This window comes from Scardinius erythrophthalmus (assembly GCF_964197995.2).
Source record: "Scardinius erythrophthalmus genome assembly, chromosome: 12".
Classification (NCBI taxonomy): domain Eukaryota; kingdom Metazoa; phylum Chordata; class Actinopteri; order Cypriniformes; family Leuciscidae; genus Scardinius; species Scardinius erythrophthalmus.
Genome location: NC_138232.1, coordinates 43,261,279 through 43,283,778, shown reverse-complemented (window position 1 = coordinate 43,283,778; position 22,500 = coordinate 43,261,279). Strand labels below are relative to the sequence as shown.

The 22,500-nt window shown below is 45.1% G+C and overlaps 2 protein-coding genes across 2 annotated transcripts in view; one reads left to right on the top strand and one right to left on the bottom strand.

The window, feature by feature from the left end:
- The first annotated feature begins 966 nt into the window (after window positions 1-966).
- LOC308699782 (somatostatin receptor 3) lies at window positions 967-20,797 on the top strand. The gene is made up of 2 exons (XM_081380779.1): window positions 967-1,124; window positions 19,381-20,797. Exon 2 carries the CDS (start codon window positions 19,424-19,426, stop codon window positions 20,696-20,698), a length of 1,275 nt encoding a protein of 424 aa, XP_081236905.1. The 5' UTR covers window positions 967-1,124; window positions 19,381-19,423; the 3' UTR covers window positions 20,699-20,797.
- Window positions 20,798-21,545: 748 nt separating this feature from the next.
- LOC308699781 (protein CutA homolog) overlaps window positions 21,546-22,500 on the bottom strand; it is a 12,295-nt gene continuing 11,340 nt past the window's right edge. The window contains exon 8 of the mRNA XM_081380778.1: window positions 21,546-22,500. This exon is cut by the window's right edge and continues 525 nt beyond it. The gene's annotated coding sequence lies outside the window, so the exon portion shown is untranslated.

Sequence of the window (22,500 nt, the reverse complement as noted above, 5' to 3'; positions counted from 1 at the left end):
CAGGAGGACTGGGAAATACACAAACAGAGCAAGACGAGTCTAAACGCGAAAATTTAAAGTTTCGAGGTTACCCAAGCGGCTCAAATAAAAGAAATAAGTGAAAAGACGCTGATAAGTATTATTACGGCTACTGTTGGGGATACAGATCAGGAACAACAACGTCCAAGTCCAACGCACAGAAAAATCGTGAAGCAAAGAGGACACGGAGATCGACAGACAAAACTGAGCAGTTTATGAATCATGATATTTAAAAAAATCTCAGCTCTCAGATTCTGTCAATTCTATAACGAAATACAAACAATAAATACCGTTTTGCCGTTTTAATGTTACGTGACAGATTCCTATAGCGGCACGTGAACTGATCATCTCTAGCTAATAGTAAATAAACACGAATTAACAATGTTGAAAGATACAGTATAACTTACCGAAATGTATAATCCTCTTTCATAATATCGATCAATAAGTGTTTTTCAACCGTGGAAAGCTGTAAAACAGCTGGAGAACAATCGTCACATAACTTTACCTCAGGAAAGCCATTTAATTGGCTAGAAAAATAAGAGCTATTAGAGAGTATTTGGCTAAATATGTGTAGGCTACTATATTACTTATTTTAACCTTAAATTATACCAGCTGATAGGGCTTTTTTTTCTTGAGAAAAAGTAACGCCTATCTTGTGAAACGTTACCTAATATTTATCCAAATAAGTCAATATTGAATCAAATCACAAGAATTGAATCGAAATGGTGAAATTTGTCAAGCAAAAAAAAAACAAAAAAACATAGCTTACCAGAAATTGTACCATGTAGGCTAAACATTGTAACATGTTTCTGTTTAGGAGTAAAGAAGTGTATGCAGGGTTTAAAGGGGACGTTTTTTCTCCTCTCTAACCTTTACATCCCCGTAGATTAGCTTTACCTGCCTATCCACCATTCAGTCCATACATATTTTTTTCGCTCTCTTTTAAAGATTGGATGGGGAGGGGGCCCATAGCTCTACCTTGCCTTGGGCCCCCGATTTGCTAAATCCGCCACTGGCTGTGTGTCCTCGTGCTGCGTCTGATTTCTTCAGAGTCGCTCGTACAGGTGTACAGGACACACACACACACGAGGTGAAGTCTATCAACGGTGAGTCTACATGTTACTTTGAGATATTATGGTAATCTGAAATGATTCATTGCAAGGATTTAAATAGATATAATCTTGTGTGAGTGATAAAGACGCTGTTGTTTGATGCTGAAGTGAAAACAGAAACTTCTACATGGCTGCAGCATTACTCCATGTGCATTTATTTCTGTGTACAATCATATAAATGCAGAAGACGTTTCACGTGTTTGTTTTTAACAGTGATTCATTAGAAGAACCGTTTTCATTGATCAGTTTAAAACAGACATTTCTTCTTGGTGTGAAGAACGTTTGTCCACTATAAGCTTTAGTGCGATGGAAAGCATCGGTGTCCATATGTTCAAGAGCACTTATGATTAAAACTAAGACGTTCCAGAGGGTGTAGATGAAGAAAAGTTACATGTAAATCACTTTTCTGCACACAAATGTTTATTTTTTGAGCTTTAAATAGTCTAACCTTCTGATTACACACAAGTTTTGCCAAGTTCTGACAGGAGTTGCAGAGGAGGTTTTATTATTGCAGAGTTTATTCTGCTCGAGTCACAGACTCTTTATTTTTAATTACTGTGAACAGGATTGTGCTTGTGCAAATGAAATGACTTTCTGTGGTAAACGACAGCATGTCACCTGGAGGATTCCTTTAAAAGCAGGATTATTTGTTTAAACGTGGGGAAAAACTAGGGAGACGCATTTGCATGTGAATTTAGAGTCAGCATATCCACTATAGATAGATGCACTTAATTCCCACACGGAGATGAAATGTTTTATGTGCGATGAATGCTCATTAATTGCACCGGTTTGAATGCGCTGGCGTGCCGTGCAGCTGTTTGTGGTTTGCGTGAAAAGGGTTTTCAATGGCATTAGACTGAGTGAGATCAAAATGGCAGGATCTTTTGTTCCCAGAGGTGCCATTAATCCACATTAACCTGCACAGCTGTTCACACTGCCGGCGCTCGATCCGCTGTGAGCGATGGAGGACGAAGAGCTGCAATAAATCTGCGATCCGCACACACTGATGAGCCACTGATTTCATCTCGACGGGCGGCTCGGCTGTTTTGTTCTGTTTTATCGGCCCTCAAACTCCATTCAGTTCAGCAATAAAAACTGTGATAGGAACGTTTTGCTAACGTTCCCATTAAGTTTTGGTGGTTACATTCCATCTGTTACTTTTGTAAGTTCTCTGAATGTTCAAAACATCCATCAAAAAAAGATTTTAAAAACATTTTTTGCAAGAGCATTAAAGGCACACTATGTAAGATTGTTGGATCAAAATATCCAAAAACCATTAGAGCACTGTTATATATTTTGTTGATTTGTGTACTTACATTGTCCTAAATGTTTCCTAGAATGTTTTAATCCAGAGAAATATGCAATTTTAACCACGACACGGACCGTGCGTCGCCTATCAATGACATCATACCCGCGTTACCCTCGATTTCCGGTTTTATTTTGTAGAAACCATGGAAACACCGAAGACGCTTTACTATATTTTGTGTTTTATTAGACAGGTGAGCAACTGTTTGGCTACATTCATCGACAGAAAACGAGTCATTGTCTTTTTGTTTAAATCTCGTTTTCTTGATTTACCATGTTTTACAATGAGTAGCATTATAACAGAACTTTCAACACACTCAAATATATCTAAACACATAATAATAAAAGCTCCACTGCCTTTGAGCCGAAATCACCTACGCCTTTATTTTAAATAATCGACATCTATAGTGGCAAAAAATTATATAGTGTGCCTTTAAGTTATGAATTTATTTTTATTTTTTTACATTGCATCCGTTACTTTTATATGTTCTCTGAATGTTCAAAACATCCATAAAAAAACACTTTTAAAATGATGTTTTTGGTTATACGAACATATACCTAGTGGAACATTCCTTTTTTTTGTTACATTCCATCCATTACTTTTGAATTTTCTCTGAATCAGTAACACTTTAAAGCGCTGGTATAATGCTCTTTTCACAAGATGTAAAATAAGTCTCTGACGTCTGAGTGTGTGTGTGAAGTTTCAGCTCTAAATACCCCACAGATATTTTTATATCACATGTTAAAATTGTCACTTTTTGAGGGTGAGCAAAAACACACCGTTTTGTGTGTGTCCCTTTAAATGCAAATGAGCTGCTGCTCCCGGCACAGGGGGCGGAGCTTCAGGAGCTTGTGTGTGTGTGTGTGTGTGTGTGTGTGTGTGTGTGTGTGTGTGAACGCACTGAACATTTCAAACACTTTTAGCCTTTTATGTTCAAACCGGAGTCGGACAAAGATGAAGTTATGTGTAGTTATCTTCTAGTCATTGATCAGCATATTCCATGATAATCTATAAATCGTGTTCCGGGGGCGGGGTTTATGTAAATTCTAGAGTTGGTGATGTCACTAACCCGGGAGGAATGTGGTGTAGTCTCTACCAGCCGTTTGTTGTAGTCCTTAAAAAACTATTTCTGTAAAAGCAAATATCTCCCTTTGCTCTGAACTTTGAGCGTTGTAACTTTGCAGATGTTGATTATGCTCAAACAGCAACATTACACACTAACTAAAGTTAGAGAAGTCAAATCATAATCAACCACCCCTTCAAAAAACATTAGATGAACGTCCAACTAAAACGTTTCAGAAAAACGTTCCATGAACAATGTATAAATAATGTTTTTGTTCTAGCGTTTTGAGAATGTTATTAAAGACCAGATGACACTGATCGAACGCTATATCAACATTTGGCCATTTTTCTTCTGTAATGTGACACATTTCTGAATAAATCAGAATATTAAATGAGAATAAATGGGACTTCTGAGATTTTCTCCATGATTAATTGTGTAAAGGTGGTTAATCAATAAGAGTGATTGATGATTTCAGCAGAAGGAAAGTCGTTTCTGAGGGGGAGCGCAAGATTATAAAGACATTTATTTCTGTAGAATAACGTCACTGATGAATTATTGATTCAACAATACGAGCAGGAACACAAATTAAGACCGTAAATCGAGTCAGTGTTGATGTCTTGTTGTGTTTTAGCACGTACACCAACACTGAAATATGCTCCCAATTATGTCAGTTTAATGTTAATGCTAAATGTTAACCTAAAAGGTTATGAAAATACTTATAAATCAATGTTGAAATTTATTTCACCCAGTTAAAAAATCAACATTGATTTGATTTTCAAAACTAAGACAAAATTCAACAGTGGTTTAATCTCAATCCAAGACATTCCCAGCAAACAACTAACAGAACGTCAAGGTTTTCTCTAAGTTACGATCAAAAGTTCTTTGTTCAAGTTCTCTGGTCTATAATAATGTTAATAATCAAAACATTAGCACAAAAACATTATTTATATCATTCATGGAGTGTTTTTCCGAAACATTTCAGTTGGACGTTCATCAAGTTCAAATACTTGTTTAACATAAACAAGAGAACATAAAAAAATTACAATTTCAAAATGTAATGCAAATATTTGGACTGAGTTTGGGTGACAAAATCACTGTGTGTGTGTGTGTGTGTGTGAGAGAGAGAGAGAGAGAGAGAGAGAGAGAGAGAGAGAGAGAGAGAGAGAGAGAGAGAGAGAGAGAGAGAGAGAATTTTTGTAACATTATAAATGTCTTTAATGTCACTTTTCATCAATTTAATACAAGAATTATTGCTGAATAAAAGCAATAATTTCTTTTAAAATTCTTACTGACCTCAAACTCTTTAATGCTAGTGTGCAGGACGAGAGCGTCTGATGGACATGCACAGTAAAACATGAACGTTTGTGGTGGAAGACATTATTGTAGAATATCTTGACCAGCACAGAATCAGCATAACCCCCTCTGAAACACACACACACACACACACACACACACACACACACACACACACACACACACACACACACACACACACACCTGCTAATGCAGCACTAAAGCCTCCTGCTCTCTTTAGTCTTTAACTGTTTCATCGACAGTCATTGTGCTCAGATAATGAACGGGTCTAATCTCACTCACACACATTCCTCAGCCTGTGTGTGTGTGTGTGTGTGTGTGTGTGTGTGTGTGTGTGTGTGTGTGAGTGTGAGTGTGTGTGTGTGTGTGTGTGTGTGTGTGTGTGTGTGTGTGTGTGTGTGTGAGTGTGTGTGTGTGTGTGTGTGTGTGTGTGTGTGTGTGTGTGAGAGTGTTTTCTTTTGTCCTTTATTCTTTTATGGTCTTTCAGACGCTGCCCAGGCAACAAAGAGCCGAGCCCATATTGAACTCTCTCTCTGTGTGTGTGTGTGTGTGTGTGTGTGTGCGCATTAAAAACCTAAACCGCATCATCAAACGAGGCGTCTCTGCATCTCTTTTTGGTGGTAAATGTCAGTAAAGATAATAATGCACAGAACTCAGGAGTGAATTATAGCAAGAGCGTTCAGACCGTAATGGATGGAAGAGGTGAAGCTCGGTGACTTTTACCTGCGGAAAGAGGAAAACAGTCTGACGCATGAGAGATCCACACAAACACAATCATCAGTCCTTATGCAATCTGTGATTTATGTTCACATGATGTTTCTCAAATGTTTGTCTGTACTGTGGGCATGGACTTTCAAAATTGACTTATTTTACTTTGTTTAAGTGTGTCTCGACTCACCCTAAAGTTCACAATACAGTTATATTATGACATAAATATGCATTGATATGATCAAATGACTGATCAAAGTGCTCATGATTTATTATATTTTTGTGGCAAGTCTGTTTGAGACGTTTGAGAGCGTCTCCAAAAGCAGCAGCATCGCAATAGACCAGAACATGAGGCAAAATAATGATGCAGTGCCTTTGATTTCAGCGTCCAGATGCTCATAATTGGTGTCGCTCAGTCAGAGGATGACAATCAGACATCGAGACTTGATCTATAGCCAATGTTAAATCTCTGACTATACAAAAAGCCAGTGTTTTCTTCCTGAGCTCCTAATGGAGTGTTTTCACCTCGAGACACGTCCGTCTGCGCCGCTGCCGCCGATAATTATCCCGTGTTATAAGAGACGGTGAGTAAACGTCACCAAACGGTACCTGACAGAACATCATCCATAATCACAGGCCTTTCTTTAATCACCCCGGCGCTCGTTGAGACCCGGTCGGGGTCCAGAAACGCGAGATCACGTAGCCTACCGAAGACGTGCCGCTGCGCTCAATTCAGTCATTATTTACAACCACCATTAAGATGACAGGAAACATTTAAGTCTTGTGTTCTCTTTCGAGAGGTCTCTCGTATTGCGTAAGGTTAGCTTACGCATCGGGAAAGTCTTCTTTCTTCGAGATCTGAAGCCAAAAAATTATCCTTAATTTTGTATACATTGTCAACGCAGTGCAGCAGCCGACAGACCTAGGCAGGCTGTATAAGCGTGCTCATTGGCTGCTCGGCGGCAACTGCTTAAGCCTATCGGTGAGCGCTCTGAACGCGGCAACCAATGAGGGCGCTTCGCGCCCTCCACACCCTTCTAACCGTCAGAATGGGTGTGGCCAGCGTGTATATATTCAGCGCTCATAGGCTAAAATTCTGATTTTTCTTGTCTTCAGCGACGCTCTTCGCATCGCTGGATCTTGAGAGCCGCCGCCGTTGAAACCAGCGACCAGCAAGCTTAGGACAGCGCCTGAGGAAGCCGGCCGTCTTCGCCGCCTTCAGCCATCCGTGCCTGCTACGCTATCCGGCGACATATCCTTTACATTATTACTGTTTCTGTGTGTACTCTAAAAGAGCACGAGGCGTTTTTGTAAAAACGCCTCGTTTTTGCGGCTCGTGCCGCGCCCCGCTCAGCAACGGAGACCGCCACCTCTGCGCTCTCCGCCTGGGCCGCGGGCACGCCGCCACCGCACTCTCCGAGTGCGAAGAGTTTTCAATGTCGACCCTGCGGGCTCGACTTGAAGCTTTCGACCAAGCTGTCGCTCCGCCTGTCCCTGCCGGGCCGCGCAATAAGAAGCGCCGCTCGCAGCGACCACCGGAGACTGTTGTGACTGAGGAGCTCGCCGGAACCTCTCCCTCGAGCTCTCTCTCGCCCTCTCCCTCCCGGCCGCTCAACCGCCGGCTCTGCCCGCGCCGCCGCCGCGTCAGGAGATGAGGCGAATGTGATAGATACCCGTACTCTCCCTCTGTTCGAGCCGTGCAATACGCCGCTCACAAGGGATGGCAGAAGCGGACGGTCTCGGAGCGAGTTTCCTCTCCCTCTGTTCGAGCCGCGCAAACTGAGCCGCTCACGAGGGATGGCAGAAGCGGACGGTCTCGGAGCGAGTTTCCTCTCCCTCTGTTCGAGCCGTGCAATACGCCGCTCACGAGGGATGGCAGGAGCGGACGGTCTCGGAGCGAGTTTCCTCTCCCTCTGTTCGAGCCGCACAATACGCCGCTCACGAGGGATGGCAGGAGCGGACGGTCTCGGAGCGAGTTTCCTCTCCCTCTGTTCGAGCCGCGCAAACTGAGCCGCTCACGAGGGATGGCAGAAGCGGACGGTCTCGGAGCGAGTTTCCTCTCCCTCTGTTCGAGCCGTGCAATACGCCGCTCACGAGGGATGGCAGGAGCGGACGGTCTCGGAGCGAGTTTCCTCTCCCTCTGTTCGAGCCGCGCAAACTGCGCCGCTCACAAGGGATGGCAGGAGCGGACGGTCTGAGCTCTCTTTACGTTACAAGAAAGCTACTCCATCCTCGCGCGTCACCGGTGAAAGGGGAACAGAGTGTTTTCGTCCCGCCGTGGCCTGGACTATAACCTCCATTCTCACACATTTCTCAGTCCCCTCTTAAGTTCAGGCGACTGGAATTGTTACTATTGCAGTATACGAGCCTGTTATAAATACACGCTCGCCTGCAAGCAAACGCTGTCACAAGACATGATACTAATGTATTCTCCCCTGTGGCTCAGTGGCGGAATCCTAGACTGTCAAGCTAGAGACCGGGGTTCGGTCCCCGCTCTCGCGGCAGTTAAAGTTTATGCTGTTCGCTTCTCCGAGCTCGCGGCCAGTTTTTCTTACATACAGAAAACAAGCCCGCTCTCTCCCTCGTTGGGCCGCGCAGATTGCGCCGTTCAAGGGATGACAATGCAAACGGTCACGAGCAGCGTTCAGCGTGCGCGCCTCACTCACCGGCGAAAAGAGAAGAGAGTGTGTTAGTCTCGCTACGGCTGGACAACAGCCAATCCTCACACATTTCTCAGTCCCCTTCTTAAGTTCAGGCGACTGGAAATATTACTATTGCAGTAAACGAGCCTGTTTTAAACACACGCTCGCCTGCAAACAAACGCCGACGCGACACATGAGGTCGCTTTTTATATGCTCGCGCTAACTGAAAAGCTTATGTGTTTCCCCTGTGGCTCAGTGGCAGAATCATACGCTTTCATGCGAGAGACCCGCGTTCGATCCCAGCTCTCGGGGAAAATAAAATTTATGCTGCTTGCTTCTCCGAGCTCATGGCCAGTCTTTCTTACTTACAGAAAGCGAACCCGCCTCTCGCACCACACCTTCTCAGGGTGCTCGAGTATTTTTGAGCGTCTAAACACGAGAGAAGAAAAGACGGTTAAATCCCGCAGCCCTGCGGCTGGACCACCGTCGAAGCTTAACGCTCTGTCAGTCCCCGTTGCCACGGCTACTGCAGCTGTTTACCCCGCAGTCAACGAGCCGGTATCTACCTGCTCGCCTGCGCGCATCCGCCGTTCTCACGGCAACCCAGAAAAATTTCAAAAGAGCATAATGTCTGGTTGCACGGCTGACGCCGTATGTGTTTCTAGTACAGTGAATGTGCCCACGTTCTGTGCTCACCCCTGTACACAAGCACTATACATCCCGTGTCTCTCACAGAGCCCACTCTCATGAAGCAGGCAAAAGCCGCTTTAGTGTTAAAAGTAGGTCACGTGTCCACTTCTCCGTGCCCACACCTACTCACTGCCCGCTCTGTCACACGGCCTCGCACGACCGGTCATGTTTTAAATGTGAGTCCTGTGCCCGCCCTCGAGTGCTCACACATACTAACTACATTTTCGCGCCTCACACTATATGTTCCCCGTCCAAAGCCACCGGGACACTGTGTGTAAAACGGCCAGCTATCGCTACGTGCGATCCGCCGTATCTAACCCAGCAAGAGCGCGCGCGCCGCGCCCGCGCCGCGCTCGCCCCTGAATGTAACTCCTGTGCCCGCCCTCGAGCGCTCACACATACTAACGAACATTTTCACCCCCGACGCCGCCATCGCGCGTCGCGCCTCACACTTTATGTTCCCCGTCTAAAGCCACCGGGACACTGTGTGTAAAACGGCCAGCTATCGCTGCGTGCGATCCGCCGTATCTAAGCACCAAGAGCGCGCGCGCCGCGCCCGCCCCTCCGTTTCGAGCTCTCGAGCCCGCGATGCGCGGCGATCGGAGCCCGGAGGCCATTCTGCCCCTGGCTGCACACGCAAAAGCGTGGGAAACTATTCCAGGCGCATCAGAACGGGTGCTAAGCACAGTAAAACAGGGCTATACTCTGCAGTTCGCTCGCCGCCCTCCGCACTTTCAAGCGCGTATCGAGACCAGAGTGAATGGGGAAGTAGCACATCTACTTCGAGCAGAAATAGCTACACTTCTGTGCAAAAGGGCTATAGAACCGGTTTCCCCTTCCATGAGCGAGTCAGGCTTTTACAGCCGTTATTTCCTCGTTCCCAAGAAGGACGGAGCTCTCAGACCAATTTTGGATCTGAGACGTTTGAACGAGGCTCTTATGAGAAGACCGTTCAAAATGCTCACAACCAGACAAATTCTCGCGCAAATTCGCCCGAGGGACTGGTTTATATCTCTCGGTCTAAAAGACGCGTGCTTTTCAGATCCTGATAATACCCCGTCACAGGCCATTCTTGAGATTCGCCTTCGACGGTCCGGTATATCAGTACACGGCCCGCCTGTCGACACAGCGCGCGCGCTGCATTCGACGCCTGGCCGCGTCCCTTCGGCCGGGCAGCACCGTACCTCTCAAAACATTTCAGAGGTTACTAGGTTGTATGGCCTCAGCCGCAACAGTGCTTCGGCTGGGTCTTTTACGAATGCGCCCGCTACAATGCTGGCTGAATGCCCGAGTGCCTCACAGAGCATGGGCTTCCGGCGGTATCCGCATCAGAGTGAATCAGAGCTGCGTTTCAGCTCTGAAGCCCTGGTTAGCGGCCGACTGGTACCAGCGGGGAGTGACAATGGGAGCTATCTCACACCGCAAAGTTATCTCGACGGACGCTTCCACCTCAGGCTGGGGCGCTCTGTTCGAGGGCAAACCGGCTTTTGGCCTGTGGTCAGACCGGGAAAAATGCCTCCACATAAACTGTTTGGAGATGATAGCGGTTGAGAACGCGCTCAGGCGCTTCCTCCCATTCATACGGGATCACCATGTGCTAGTCCGCTCGGACAACACGTCCGTGGTATCCTATGTGAACCGACAGGGCGGTGTCAGATCCAGGAATCTGTGCAGGCTGACAGAACGCCTTCTCGTGTGGGCTTACCGCTCGCTGCGCTCGCTGAGAGCCGCGCACGTGCCGGGCCACCTGAATGTCGGTCCAGACAGACTGTCCAGGGACAACATTCCCCCGGGAGAATGGTCTCTGCACCCCCAGACAGTCCAGTTTCTCTGGCGCCTATTCGGCAGAGCGGAAATCGACCTCTTTGCGTCGAAAGACAATGCTCAATGCCCGAAGTTTTATTCGAAGAGCGAGGACGCGCTGTCCCAGACATGGCCCAGCCTCCCGCTGTATGCTTTTCCTCCGATCTCCCTGTTGCCACAGGTCATTTCGAGGATCAGAGAAACGCACCACTCAGTGCTGCTTATAGCCCCGCGATGGGAAAACCAAACTTGGTACCCAGAGCTAGTGAGGCTGTCGCACTCACCCCCATGGCCGATCCCGGTGAGAAAGGATCTCCTCTCCCAAGCCGGTGGATCGATCTGGCATCCCCATCCAGAGCGCTGGTCGCTGCATGCATGGGTGATCAACGGATACCCGTTGAACTGTCAGAAGGGGTCGTGAACACGATCACACAGTCCAGAGCCCCCTCCACGAGACGGCTCTACGCGTCTAAATGGTCGGTGTTTTCTAAATGGTGCGCTACTAAAAACTTGGATCCGCGCGCATGCGGGGTCCCGCGGGTGCTCTCCTTCTTACAAGAGCTGTTGGAAAAGGGCAGATCCCCTTCCACGCTCAAAGTATATGTGGCCGCTATTGCAGCGTTCGCTGAGACGACGCGCGGCCGGGCAATGGGAAGGAATGAGCTCATTATCCGCTTCCTCAGAGGAGCTAGACGGATGAATCCCCCGCGGCCCCCCTCGGTTCCCTCGTGGGATCTGTCCTTGGTCCTAGCGGCCCTAGAGGCTTTTCCCTTTGAACCGCTCGAATCCGCGGATCTAAAGTATCTGTCGCTTAAAACCATTTTTCTGATAGCTCTGTCTTCAGTCAAACGAGTGGGTGATTTGCACGCGCTATCTGTTTGCCCTGCATGTCTTGAGTTCGGGCCGAATGACTTGAAAGTCATTCTCAGACCGAGACACGGTTACATCCCCAAAGCGATTGGAACCCCGTTTAGGGCACAAGTTATGTCCCTCTCGGCTCTGCCAGCATCCGGTAATGGGGACAGTGATAACCTCTTATGCCCTGTCCGGGCGCTGAGAGTTTACATCACGCGCTCCGCCGCTTTCAGGCGTTCAGAGCAGCTCTTTGTTTCCTTCGGCGGACGCACCAAGGGTCTTGCCGCCTCGAAACAGAGCTTGTCCAGGTGGATAGTGGACGCGATAGCAGCAGCTTATGCCTCCAGACACCTGCAGTGCCCTCTGGGCTTCAGAGCCCACTCCACTAGAGGCATGGCCTCGTCGTGGGCCTGGTCCAGCGGAATTTCTAATCACGGTATTTGTATGGCGGCGGGCTGGGCCTCCCCATCAACATTCGTGAGGTTTTATAACCTGGAAGTTCCTGCCCTACAGGCAAAAATACTGTCAGCATAAGTGACATGTATGCTCTGCCCATTTCTCGTGTGCAGACTACGTTCATATGCTGGCGCTATTCTGGTACTATACTCAGGGTGAAGTGTTTGACTCAGACCGGCTGATCCGCTCTGTTTCCTATTTCCCGTTACGCGCTGTTGTCGGTGCTGGCCCGCGCTGCTGGCCGCCCGTATTATTCTCTGTCGCGCGGGAATTTTTCCCTTCATGTGAGACCGACTATGTCGCTTTTCTCCTACCCTTATGAGTGCTTATGTACTGTATGGGCTCGCTCTGCCGGCCCTACTATTTGTACTGTTATATGTTTATAGACCGGCCGCGCCGCTCTATTTCATATGCTGCATGAAGTGCCTGGACTGCGCTGGCCCGTCTCTCCGACCGGCCACATTTCCCAGCAGAGTGTTTTCCCCGGTTTCCCTGGGATTCATGGGCTGGATGCTCGGCGCACACGGCGTTGACAAAGGGTTCCCGATGCGTAAGCTACTTACGCAATACGAGAGAACCTCTCGTAAGAGAACGTACTCGGTTACTAATGTAACCTCGGTTCTCTCTAGAAGAGGGAACGAGTATTGCGTAACCTGCCATGTCGCGCCACGAGCTTTTGCGCTTCAGACTGCGAAAACCAGAATTTTAGCCTATGAGCGCTGAATATATACACGCTGGCCACACCCATTCTGACGGTTAGAAGGGTGTGGAGGGCGCGAAGCGCCCTCATTGGTTGCCGCGTTCAGAGCGCTCACCGATAGGCTTAAGCAGTTGCCGCCGAGCAGCCAATGAGCACGCTTATACAGCCTGCCTAGGTCTGTCGGCTGCTGCACTGCGTTGACAATGTATACAAAATTAAGGATAATTTTTTGGCTTCAGATCTCGAAGAAAGAAGACTTTCCCGATGCGTAAGCTAACCTTACGCAATACTCGTTCCCTCTTCTAGAGAGAACCGAGGTTACATTAGTAACCGAGTACGTTTTACTGTATTGCTGGATTAAAGGAGTTATTCACTAACCCAGCTAACAAAAATGTGTTCTAAGAATGTTCTGCTTTCCTTAGATCCCATTAAGGTCATAGATATATATTCATAGATTCCAATTTAGCGGCCGCAATACGTAAGCCGTCCGCCATATTGGAACAGTCAAAGCCGTGATTAAATCGAATGAGGCCTTGTTTACACTGTGTATTACAGTTTTTTTTTTAACTGCTTACTCACAAAATCCTTACTTGTCACACAATTTCTGAAACCTGACACTTAAACACCAGAACCACACACCAAATCTGCAAATCCATACACTAATTCTCGCTTTAGGTTTTAAATAACTGTATGTGTATGAATGAATGAATGAGGCATTTTATACAGGGTTGCAACATAAGACATTTGAATGCAGTGCTTCATTTTGTCAGAGATGTGAGGCTTTTAGCATTTTGTGTGTGAAATTCTTGGATTTGTGAGTAAAGTAAAAAAAAATAAAAAAATAAAAAAGCCAAAGTTTTGAAAATGTGTGTATGCAGTTGAAAAAAAACTGTACGAAGCGTTTTGGTGGATCGGATCACAAGTGGACGACGGTAAATACAGCTGTCAAAAGCGCTATATAAATGAAGAAAAATAGAAAGAAAAAAAAACTGGGTCTAAAACGCTTCTAACTTGTTCACTTTCGACACTTCCAGAGGGAGTTGAAACACATTATACTGGATTGCTTTCGTAGTGTAAACGCTCATGTGATCGAACAGCCACTAAAGTCCGTCTTCTCTCCGACTACTGATCTAATGCGTGAACATTATGGAATCTTGCTAGACAGACGGGATCTAAACTTTGTTGTCTGGAGACCCAAGTTTGGTTTAAAGATGAAAAACGTTCCAAGCACAATGTTCTCTTACCATTCCTGATTTCTAACACACACTCAGCGTTCGGCGGGTCTTGTGTCTGTCAGAGCAGAAACTAAAGCTGATGCTCTCCGTATGTTTACGTATCTATACATTAAACCACGCAAAGACCCTCCTCTCGAAGAAATCAGGACAGAAGTGGGTGAAAGTGGACAAAAGAGACGGATTAAAACACCAGCTGTAAACAGGGCCTGAGTGTCTGCTACTGTAGTTAGACGCATGAATATCTATATGAAGTAGACTTCAGCAGATGATTTTGTGTATGGATACATATCTATGATTGAGTTATCATTCAAAACGGCCAATTTTTAAAAAATGTTTCAATAAAACAATCTTTATTTAATGAACGTTAAAGGAACATTACATTGTATCATTCTTCAAACATTATGGAACGTTACTTTTGAATGTTCTCTGAACGTTCTGAAACAAGTAGTTACATTAAAAAAAAGTTAGACAAACTTCCACAAACTTTGTTTTTTTGCTAACGTTTTGAGGACCAGATAACTGGTACAAAGTGGTACAAAAGCTTGGCACTAATATGTGCACTTTAGGTAATATGTACCTTCAAGGTACTAATATGGGGGAGGCGCTGTTGGACAACGAGCATGTAGGACGTGTCTCCCTTTTGCTCCGCGAGTTTGTGTTTATTTTAACTTTTTAACACAGTTTCTTTTCACTAATTTGGCCGGTGCACAATTGTGACAAGTACTTGGTCAGTTTCGGTGTGTTTTGGGGGGAATTTCAACCGACAATGGCAGCTGCACGTGGAAACTCGGCTCGCACAGGCCGTGCTAAGGCTTCTCCCTCGACTGAGCCCGCATCTCTGCCGAAGGTGGTCACGGACCCCAAGTGTGCGCCCAATTTGGATCACCTCCGGGCTATGTTAGACCAGTTAAAAGGGGACATTTGCGGCAAAATAGACTCGCTGTCTTGCGAGCTTCGAGCGGACATTTCTTCGGTAAGAAAGGAGCTTAGGCATGCAATTGAACCGATGCAACAAAAACTTAGCTCCCATGATCAAGTTATCACGGAGTTGCAGCGCGCGTGCACTGACCACAGTGACCTGCTAACTTCACTGGATTCAACAGTGTCCACGCTGAAACTGCTGACCGGTAAATGTGAGGACCTGGTGGGTAGATCGAGGAGGAACAACATCCGGCTGGTAGGTGTGCCGGAGGGGGCCGAAGGTGTGCGTCCAACCGAATTTATTGCTCAGCTGCTGATGGACTCCCTCGGCCTGGAGGAGTTGCCCCTGCTCGATCGTGCGCATCGCACTCTCCGATCCAAGCCCAGTGATGGTAAACCCCCCCGACCCTTTGTGATTCGTGTGCACTTTTTTCACGTGAGGAATGACATTTTAAGCCGGGCCAGCAAGGCTCCTCTTCTCCACCAAGGCAAGAGACTGTTTCTCTTTCCTGACTATACTTCGTCAGTTGCGAAGAAACTTGCTGCATTCACGGACGTTAAACGTCTGTTACATTCGTGTCCTTGAGTGAAGTTTGGATTGAGGTTTCCCGCGACTTTGAAGATCACTCTTCCCGGTGAGCTACACACACCTTTGAGGACCCAGCCACTGCAATGGACTTTGTCAAGGTGAACTTAAAGTCTGGTGTCTCTTCTGGAGCTACAGTTTGAAAGACTTTTTTCTTACTACCAACAGAACTCCAGGGATCTCAGCCTCCCTTTTTTGGAAAGCATACATTAGAGGTGAAATTATTTTATACAGCAGCTATGAGAACAAACAAAGGAAAAAAAATTAAAGGAATTGAGGTTAAGAATCTCCCAGCTTGATAATATCTATGCTTCCTCCCCATCCCCTAACATATATAAGGATCGTCTCTCTCTTCAGGCTGAATTTGATGTTCTTTCTACTAAAGAGGTTGAGGAGCTCTTTTTTAAGGCTAAATATTGTTATTATGAATCTGGGGATAAGGCGACCAAACTTTTGGCCCATCAGCTTCGACAGGCTTCCTCCTCTCAGCAGATTCCACAAATTCTTACTCCTTCTGGCGTCACAACCGATCCTAAAAAAAAATTATGATCAGTTTAAACGGTTTTACTCCTCTTTATATACTTCAGAGGTTGGGTCTGATCTGTCAGCCCTGGATAGTTTTTTTGACTCTCTGGAGTTGGTTAGGGTAGATGCTGATATTGCTGAGCAGTTAGAGGGCCCAATCACCATAGATGACCTTAAACGGGCAACATTTTCTATGCAGTCTGGAAAGTGTCCAGGCCCAGACGGTTTTCCGACCGAGTTTTACAAGACCTTTTTTGACAAATTAGCACCAGTTTTGAAAGACATGTTCAATGAATCTCTTACTCTTTCTAAATTACCTCAGACTCTAAATCAGGCCTCCATGTCATTACTCTTAAAAAAGAATAAGGACCCTCTGTCCTGCTCAAGTTACCGTCCAATTAGTCTTTTATCTGTTGATGTAAAACTTCTGTCCAAATTATTAGCTCTGCGACTGGAATCAGTTTTGCCTTTGATAATCTCTCCTGATCAAACAGGTTTTGTCCAGAACAGACATGGGTTCTTTAATCTCAGACGACTTCTCAATGTTGTTTATAATCCTTCTACGTCAACGGGGCCGGAAGCCGTGATCTCATTAGACGCGGAGAAGGCCTTTGACAGAGTGGAGTGGAACTACCTTTTTTACGCTTTGGAGAAATTTGGTTTTGTCCAGGAGTTCATTTCTTGGATTAAGTTGCTAACTATTCATCCCCTGTGGCTTCAGTCAGAACTAATGACACCCATTCAGATTATTTCCCTTTGCACTGCTCCACTTGTCAGGGCTGTCCTCTGAGTCCTCTTTTATTTGCTGTTGCTATTGAACCTCTGGCTATTGCGCTTCGTTCAGAGCCACGCATCACTTGAATAACAAGATATGGTCTGGAACAGAAGGTCTCCCTCTATGCCAATGACTTATTACTATATGTGTCCAATGTCTCTGTCTCACTTCCAGCTGCTCTTGACATCCTTAGTTCATTTGGTCAGATTTCAGGCTATAAACTAAATTTGGACAAGAGTGAGCTGTTTCCTTTAAATCAAGGTGCCCAAAATGCTGCTCAGGGTTTCCCATTCAAAATTGTTCCATTTGGCTTTAAATACCTTGGTATCCAGATTAGAGACCGATTTGAAGATTTGTTTGATTATAATTTTGCCCCTTTGTTAGATCAGATACGGATGGACTTTCAACGGTGGTCACTGTTGCCTCTTTCCCTTGTGGCCAGGGTCAATTCGGTTAAGATGAATATCCTCCCCAAATTGTCCTATCTCTTCCAGTGCATAACTATCTTTCTCCCTCAGTCTTTTTTTCACAAATTAGACCAATCAATCACTGAGTTTATCTGGAACAGGAAGGTCCCTCGTTTGCGAAAGGAGCTGTTGCAGAGACCTAAGACCCTTGGGGGCTTGGCCCTTCCTAACTTGAGGTTTTATTACTGGGTTTCCATCCTTAGAGTAATTCAGCTTTGGATTTCTCTGGAAGGGGCACCAGTTCCTCCTACATGGTTGTGTATGGAGATGTTTTCTGTTAAACCTGCTTCGTTGACTGCTCTCATCCACGCTCCTCTTAGTTTTTCTCCCTCCCTTTTTTGCAATATATCTTAGTTAAATCCACTTTTAAAATTTGGAAGCAATTTCGACGCTATTTTGGTCTACATACCTTCTCTTTCCTAGCACCTTTATCAGCTAACCCTGTTTTTCATCCTTCCTTAATTGATGGGGCATCAAGGCATTTAGGGACTTGTATATTGCTGGTACATTTGCATCCTTCCAGCCACTCTCCGAGAAATTCCATTTGCCTAGACAGCATTTTTTTAGATATCTTCAAGTTCGTAGTTTCATCCGCAATCTTAGCCCCTATTTCCCAGATCTCCCAGAGGCCTCTCTAATTGACTCCTTTTTAACCCCATTGCCTACCATTAAGGGTGCCATTTCACGTTTATACAATCTTATCTATTCTTTGCAGCTTGCCCCGCAGCATAAAATTAAAACCCAATGGGAGGAGGATCTAGGGGAGGGGATCTCGGAGGAGCTGTGGGATGCCATTTTGCGTCGGGTTCACTCCTCATCTATTTGTGCTAGACATGGTCTGACCCAGTGCAAAATTCTACATCGTACCCATCTCACTCGAGTTAGGCTTTCCAAAATCTATAATGATGTCGATCCCATGTGCATTAGATGTCATCAGGCTCCAGCTACCCATGTACATATGTTTTGGTCTTGCCCTTCACTACTTAATTTTTGGACACAGATATTTAATTCTATTTCTGTTTGTACAGGGGTTCAATTTGATCCAACAGCATGTACCGCTTTGTTTGGGGTTTTACCTCCAACTTTGCAGCTTCCTAAATATAAATCTGACTTTGTAGCCTTTGTCTCCTTATTGGCTAGACGTTTGATTTTATTGAGGTGGAAGTCTCCTGCGCCGCCTTCTCACTCGTCTTGGATCAGGGACATCCTTCAGTTTGTGAAGTTGGAGAAAGTTAGGTGCTCGATACATGGTTCTCTTGCAAAGTTTAATAAAACTTGGGGTCCATTTTTTGCACATGTTGAGGGATTGATTTTTACAGCTATTCCAGAGTAGCCACCCTGATTGCTACTAATTGTGAGTTTTTTCTTGTATTTGTAGCATGCTGGGATGTTTTTTATTTTTGTGTAAGTGAACATATTGGGCTTTTATTTTGCAGTGGGTGACCATTTTGTGTTTTTGTTTTGTTCTGTTTATTTGTTCCTGGGTTTTTTTTTTTTTTACTATTACTATTATTCCTTATCCGATTTCATTTTTTTTTAATTTTTTTTTCTTGTCAGTTGTACTTGACACTGTTTTGACTCCCGAATTGTTACCTCTTGATTTTATGTCACTGAAAAATCAATAAACAAATGTAAAAAAAAAAAAAGGTAGGCCTACTAATATGCATATTTTGCAAGCGTACAGTTTAATGATTGTTTACTGATATTTTAAAAGTCTCCCTGTGGTGAAAATCCAGCTTTTAATGTTGTTTATGTGTCTATGTGGTGTTTTTAATATGCTTTAAGACAAACCATGTGTAAACTCATAAGTCGACAGCATTGCTGAGTATTTCCTCCTTAAAACTGCAGTGAACCAAAGACAGTCTCAAAAACACGCTTTGAAATTGCTGGTGTTTCTGACGTCACAAACTACCTTGTAACCAATCAGATCAACGTGTGATCGTCAACCAGTGGATCTCTGAGCTGAGTGAGTGAGTGGAGGCGGGGCACATTTGCATATTCATAGAACCGCCCATACTAATTAAGGCAAGGGTGTCGAGTTACATTCAAGATATTTTAAGGCATGACAATAAAAAGTCAAGGAAAAAACACTTAAATATGTCATTTTGGTGATCAAAGATGAGTTTTAAGGGATAAAATGATTGACTACAGGGGGAGTTTAACTGTTTTCACACTCAATGACCAATATTCTCTCTCACTCATAGATCAGATGGACAGCTGTTGAGAGTCATTCGCTCTTTCACAACGATGGAGGTTCATCGAATAACATCACATCCCTCCACAACAGAAGCAGAATTGTGGATTAACTCGTCCTCTTCGTTTCTCTCTCCGAGTGAGAACTGGACCGACAGCGGATCGGTGTATTACGGTCCGGGAGTCGCCGGGATCCTCATCCCGCTAATCTACATCACGGTGTGTGTCGTTGGCCTGATCGGAAACACTCTCGTCATCCACATCGTTCTGCGATATTCCCAGGCGGAGTCAGTGACGAATATTTACATTCTCAATCTGGCCATCGCAGACGAACTCTTCATGCTGGGTTTACCGTTTCTCGCCGTGCAGAACGGCCTGCTCTCCTGGCCCTTCGGATCGCTAATGTGTCGTCTGGTCATGACGGTGGACGCCATTAACCAGTTTACTAGCATCTTCTGCCTGACGGTGATGAGCATCGACCGATATCTTGCTGTAGTGCATCCGCTCCAGTGCTCTAGGTGGCGCCAGCCTCGTGTGGCTAAGACTGTGAACGCGACCGTATGGGCCGTGTCTTTCGTGGTGGTTCTTCCGGTTGTGGTTTTCGCCGGCGTTTTGAAGGACGACGGGAATTGTAGCATTGTGTGGCCGGAGCCGGCGGAAGTTTGGAAAGCGGCGTTTATAATCTACACTTCGACTGTCGGGTTTTTCGGCCCGCTAACGGTAATCTGCTTGTGCTATCTGCTAATCGTTGTGAAAGTGCGCAGCTCCGGACGAAAAGTTCGCGCTACGTCGATCCGCCGCAGAAAGTCTGAGCGCAAAATCACGCGCATGGTTGTGATCGTCGTAGCCGTGTTTGTGTTCTGCTGGCTGCCGTTTTACGTGTTAAACATCGTGAACCTGCTGGTGCTTCTCCCGGGAGAGTTCAGAGGCCTGTATTACTTCGTCGTGGTTCTTTCCTACGCTAACAGTTGCGCGAATCCCATTCTGTACGGCGTCTTGTCGGATAACTTCAAAAGAGGATTCCGGAAAGCCTTGTGCCGATCGTCCAGACGTGTGGAAAATCACGATCAGCAACCGGGAACGGGATTGGTTGCGCTACCGCTCGAGGAGATTCGAAGAGAACTGGACCTGAAGGAGCATCTGAAGGTGATCGACGTCGAAGAGAACGAGGAGAGCGAACTCCGGAACGGATGCAACGAGGAAAACACTGGGAAAGCGGACGTGGAGCGATCCGTTAGCTCGACACATGAGAACAGCGGAGCGCGGATATCACATCTGTCGGAGAACAGCAAGGACAAACGCTCGGTCCTGGAGATCAGCTGCTTGTGAGCAACACTGGCTACGTTTACATGTACAACTTTTGTTTCAGTCGGACTGAACATGTGATCGGGTTGATGTGCGCGTTTATAAACACAAGATTCAAATCGGAATTGAGTTTTTGACATGCGCACTCTGCACGAGTTTCCCACTGTTTGTTAACTATTCTCCTACATTGGTTCTTTATTTGTTTTAAACAGCAGACTTAATATTTATCAATTTCTGGTCATAATTTGGAGACAGTGAGCATATGAACCGTTGTGCCGTGCTCTTATATTTATCACAAAAATGCCCGTCACGTCATGATGTTATCAACGTCATTGCACATGCGCAGTCCTTTCAGTTTCGGTTTTCAATCCGTTGAAGTGTTTACATAATCTCTCGATTGGATTAGAAAAGGAATAAACCACTCCTTTCAATCTGATCGACATTTAATGGGATAAAATAAACTTGAAAAGGAATAAACTTCGATCGAAACTTCAATCGGATCGAGTAAGGTGTAACATGAAGGCTTTCAGTCCGATTGAGCCGTCAGTCCGATTACTAACGGATTATTTGGTTGCATGTAAACGTAGTGTCCGTTCAACACTGCCAAGAAAACATGGCCTTTGCTCGTATTCTTTATTTAGATCTCGTGTAACGTCATTCATTGAGCAGGAAACTGGAAAATATCAGTATGTTTGCATGCACTAATTTTCCTCACTCTGATTTCAGATTCTAAAAGTTCTGTTCATAACGTTGCAATCCGATTCACAAATTGCATTTCACGTATTCCGAACAAACCTTCTGCGCATGTGCGTCAGGTGCCGTGTTCCACCCAGAGAGAGACACTGTTAATGTAGGATAACTTGACAAGTTTGGGGTCAGTAGGTTTTCTTTTTGTTAAAGAAATTAATACTTTTATTCAGTATGGATGCATTAAATAGATCAAAAGTGACAGTAAAGTCATTTATAATGTTACAAAATATTCTATTTAAAATAAATGCTGTTCTTTTGAACGTTCTATTCATCAAAGAATCCTGAAAAATAAAATGTATGACGGTTTCCACAACAATCTGAAGTTGTTTTCAACACTGATAATAACAGTACATGTTTCTTGAGCATCAAATCATCATATTAGAGTGATTTCTGAAGGATCATGTGACACTGAAGACTGGAGTAATGATGCTGAACATTCAGCTTTGATCACAGGAATAAATTACACTTTACTGTATATTCACATAGAGAACAGCTGATTTACACTGGAATATTTTACTGTATTTTTGATCAAATAAATGCAGTCTTGGTGAGACTTTCAGAACCCCAAACTTTTGAACAGCATCTAAAAAAAAAAGCTAAGCAAATATTTCCTAAGAATATTAGTACACTTTTTTAATAAAGAGTTCATAAGACGAGATGTAAATAACATGCACACATTCATAAGACGTAAAACTCAACACTGCACATTTGCACATGTATATTTGGACTGAGAAAATAGTCGGATTCAAGTGTTTACATGCGTAATTCTTCCCTGCTGATGGGATTATTCCAGATCTACACACCTTCAGTCGGATGGAGATGTGCTTCAGATCAAGCTCAGCCGGATCCTGGTGTTCTCATGAAGGCTTTCAGTCCGATTATAAACATTGTATTTGGGTGCATTTTACTGAATCAGCTGCATAATCACATCAAGAACAGTGTTGGACTGACGATCAGGACTGAGATCCACATATTCTCTGTTCTTCATCTGAAGGGCAGAAACTGCAGTGGTCACTGCATGTGTGTGTGTGTGTGTGTGTGTGTTTACTGACATTTGAGGGAATCCAGTGATGCAT

Bases quoted from the DNA above. Each gene is read 5' to 3' on its own strand.
- LOC308699782 (XM_081380779.1), top strand. From the start codon at position 19,424: ATGGAGGTTCATCGAATAACATCACATCCCTCCACAACAGAAGCAGAA.